This window comes from Musca vetustissima, unplaced genomic scaffold (assembly GCF_032173495.1).
Source record: "Musca vetustissima isolate MV318-11 ecotype Yass unplaced genomic scaffold, APGP_CSIRO_Mvet_v1 utg24603, whole genome shotgun sequence".
NCBI lineage: Eukaryota > Metazoa > Arthropoda > Insecta > Diptera > Muscidae > Musca > Musca vetustissima.
The window spans coordinates 52,554-56,367 of record NW_026885961.1 but is presented as its reverse complement, the minus strand read 5'-3'; the positions used below and the strand labels follow the sequence as shown (position 1 = coordinate 56,367).

At 33.0% G+C, this 3,814-nt stretch overlaps 1 protein-coding gene across 1 annotated transcript; it reads left to right on the top strand.

Moving 5' to 3' along the window:
• The first annotated feature begins 798 nt into the window (after positions 1 to 798).
• LOC133333339 (ctenidin-1-like) lies at positions 799 to 1,170 on the top strand. The gene has a single exon (XM_061541653.1). The coding sequence runs from the start codon at positions 799 to 801 to the stop codon at positions 1,168 to 1,170; it is 372 nt and encodes a 123-aa protein (XP_061397637.1).
• The last annotated feature ends 2,644 nt before the right edge of the window (positions 1,171 to 3,814 follow it).

Genomic DNA, 3,814 nt, shown 5'->3' with positions numbered 1-3,814 from the left:
ATTCGTTGAACTCCACAGTTAGGCCTTCAAAAATGTTCTTTCGAATATTTTTGTAATTTTAATAATATTTTCTATTAATTATAAAAAATCATTTTTTTAATATTTATTAATACCTGTTTATATTAATTCATTGAATTTTACTCATGTCAATTATTTTGGAGATGGGTTCAATATCGTGAATTATATTCGACCAGTTTCTTTGGTTCAAAGACCTCTGAAAATAAACAATGAATTGAATTTCTAATACTGAAATAAATAGCACATGGTGTAGACAAATACCCCTCTCATTGCAGATCTATGGATTTTTGCAATAAAAAAATTCTCGTTTTAAATACAGAAATTTGAGAACCTAGACACGTGTAGTAGTCTGTCAGCCCATCGATTTTCACTTTCCTCAAATTCTCCCCAAAAAATATAGATTTTTTTCTGTAAAAGCATGGAGGTCAATTTACATTTTTTTCTAATTCCCAAATTGAAAACCTTTTCAAAATTGTAACAATAATATAAGACTCACACAACTGCATTCATTTACAATAAAAAACAACTAATTTGAATACCGGTCTTTAGTGCATCAAATAATTGGGAAGGCTAGCAATTGTTGTTGTTGTGTTTGTTATCCATGAAACCAGATGTAAGAACAAAGCCCTATCCTAAATTTAATTTATAATCTTCAAAATCTATACTATATACTCAATATTGGAATTTAAGTATAAAATCATTTGAAATTTCGCTGAACGGCATCAGTGATCAGTTCCAAGTCTCAGGAAGTACAACATCGAGTAGAACAGCGGTAGCATAATGAAAGTTTTGTACGCGTTAGTCCTCTGCTGTGTGGTTGCAGCCAATGGCCAGGCTATAAGTAATTCCAATGCTATAGCCATATCAAATTCCCAAAGCTTGGGTGGTGGTTACGGTGGTGGTTACCCAGGATACGGAGGAGGTGGCGGAGGATTCCCAGGATATGGTGGCGTTTTCCCTGGACTTGGCTATGGCGGCGGCATTGGTGGAGGACGTTTTCATAGACGTCATGGCGGCTTCGGTGGTGGCGGCATACCTTATGGTGGCGGCGGCTATGGAGGCATACCCTACGGTGGTGGCGGTTATGGTGGTGCCAGTGCTAACGCCGTTGCTATTTCCAATGCTCAGAGTCAAGGAGGTTATGGAAAATAAATTAATAACAATTTGTCAATAAAGTTGTTGTGTAAAAAAATTATATTTATATTATGAATTATGAAAATTATTGGCAAAATATCCTCAATAGGTGTGGGTTTTTTTGAAATATATTTTTTAAGGACCAATACAAGCGTGGATTTCTTAAAAAATATTTTTGAAAGACCAATACAGGCGTGGACTTTTTAAAGAATATTTTTTAAGGACCACAGACAGGCTTGGATTTTTTTAAAAATATTCTTCCAAGGACCTACACAGGCGTGGATTTTTTAAATAATTTTTTTTAAGGACTACAGGCAGGCTTGGATTTTTTAAAGAATATTTTTCCAAGGACCTATACAGGCTTGGATATTTTAAAGAATATTTTTTAAGGACCACAGACAGTCTTGGACTTTTTAAAGAATATTTTTTAAGGACCACAGACAGGCTTGGACTTTTTAAAGAATATTTTTTAAGGACCACAGACAGGCTTGGGATTTTTTAAAAAATATTTTTTAAGGACCACAAACAGGCTTGGATTTAAAGCATATTTTTTAAGGACCAATGCAAGGCATGGATTTTTATTTAAAGAGTATTTTTTAAGGATCTCAGGCAGGCTTGGACTTTTTAAATAAAATTTTTTTAAGGACCAATGCAAGGCGTGGACTTTTTAAAGAATATTTTTTAAGGACCACAGACAGGCTTGGATTTTTTAAAGAATATTTTTTAAGGACCAATGCAAGGCATGGATTTTTTAAAGAGTATTTTTTAAGGATCTCAGGCAGGCTTAGACTTTTTAAATAATATTTTTTTTAAGGACCAATGCAAGGCGTGGACTTTTTAAAGAATATTTTTTATAGACCACAGACAGGCTTGGATTTTTTAAAGAATATTTTTCCAAGGACCTATACAGGCCTGGATTTTTTAAAGAAATTTTTAAGGACCACAGACATGCTTGGATTTTTTAAAGAACATTTTTAAGGACCACAGACATGCTTGGATTTTTTAAAGAATATTTTTAAAGACCACAGACAGGCGTGGACTTTTTAAAGAATATTTTTTAAGGACCACAGACAGGCTTGGATTTTTTAAAGAATATTTTTTAAGGACCAATGCAAGGCATGGATTTTTTAAAGAGTATTTTTAAGGATCTCAGGCAGGCTTGGACTTTTTAAATAATATTTTTTTTAAGGACCAATGCAAGGCGTGGAATTTTTAAAGAATATTTTTTATAGACCACAGACAGGCTTGGATTTTTTAAAGAATATTTTTCCAAGGACCTATACAGGCGTGGATTTTTTAAAGATTTTTTTAAGGACCACAGACATGCTTGGATTTTTTAAAGAATATTTTTAAGGACCACAGACATGCTTGGATTTTTTAAAGATTTTTTTAAGGACCACAGACATGCTTGGATTTTTTAAAGAATATTTTTTAAGGACCACAGACAGGCTTGGATTTTTTAAAGAATATTTTTCCAAGGACCTATACAGGCGTGAATTTTTTAAATAATATTTTTCCAAGAACCTATACAGGCGTGGATTTTTTAAAGAATATTTTTATGGACCAATGCAGGCGTGGACCTATATTTTTTCAAAGACTATTCTAGGCGTGGATTTTTAAAAAAATATATTTTTCTAAGGACCAATAGTTTTTCAAAGACTATTCTAGGCGTGGATTTTTAAACTATATTTTTCTAAGGACCGATATTTTTTTAAGACTATGCTAGGCGTGGATTTTTAAAATATATTTTTCTAAAGATCAACATTTTTTCAAAGACTATTCTAGGCGTGGATATTTAAAATATGTATTTGTGTGTGTTGGGACCTTCTCTTCTACTCATAACAAAATTTGTGATCAAACACATAAAACCATGCAGTTCAAAAGCACTCATACACCCCCTTTTCAACTATCAATAATAAACTGATGGCTTTGATTTTAACAGGCATTGTGTGTGCACTGCTGGACCATTAGTTAAGTAAACAAATAAAAATTGGCTACTGGCAGTTCTAAACTGGACTCATTGTCCCCCATGGTCCATGTGCTACACTGGACATACATTGATGTTTACTTTGGCACATTGGTTGTTTGGCCTCATCGACTGGTCGATGGGTTGCATATACTCCTCCCGCTAAAGGGTATGTTTCCATTCAGTGAAGGACTTTTATTGTTCGAGGTCAACAACTACAACTTAAATATGAATATTTTGCAAAGTTTTGTTTTTGTAAAACTGATTACATTAATTTGGTTGCTTGGTCAGTCTATTTTGTCAGAATTATGATAATGGCCAGAGTCAATGGGAAAATAATAAAGTTGTTTTTTTGTATTTACATTGAGTGGATTACGATGAGCATGCCATGTAACCAAAACAATTGTTATTAAATTTGTTTTGTTATTAAATTGGATGAATCTTGAAAAATATTGTTTATAAAATCCACGCCTTTGGATGGACCTTGAAAAATATTGTTTAAAAAATCCACGCCTTTGGATGGACCTTGAAAAATATTGTTTAAAAAATCCACGCCTTTGGATGGACCTTGAAAAATATTCTTTAAAAAATCCACGCCTTTGGATGGACCTTGAAAAATATTCTTTAAAAAATCCACGCCTTTGGATGGACCTTGAAAAATATTCTTTAAAAAATCCACGCCTTTGGATGGACCTT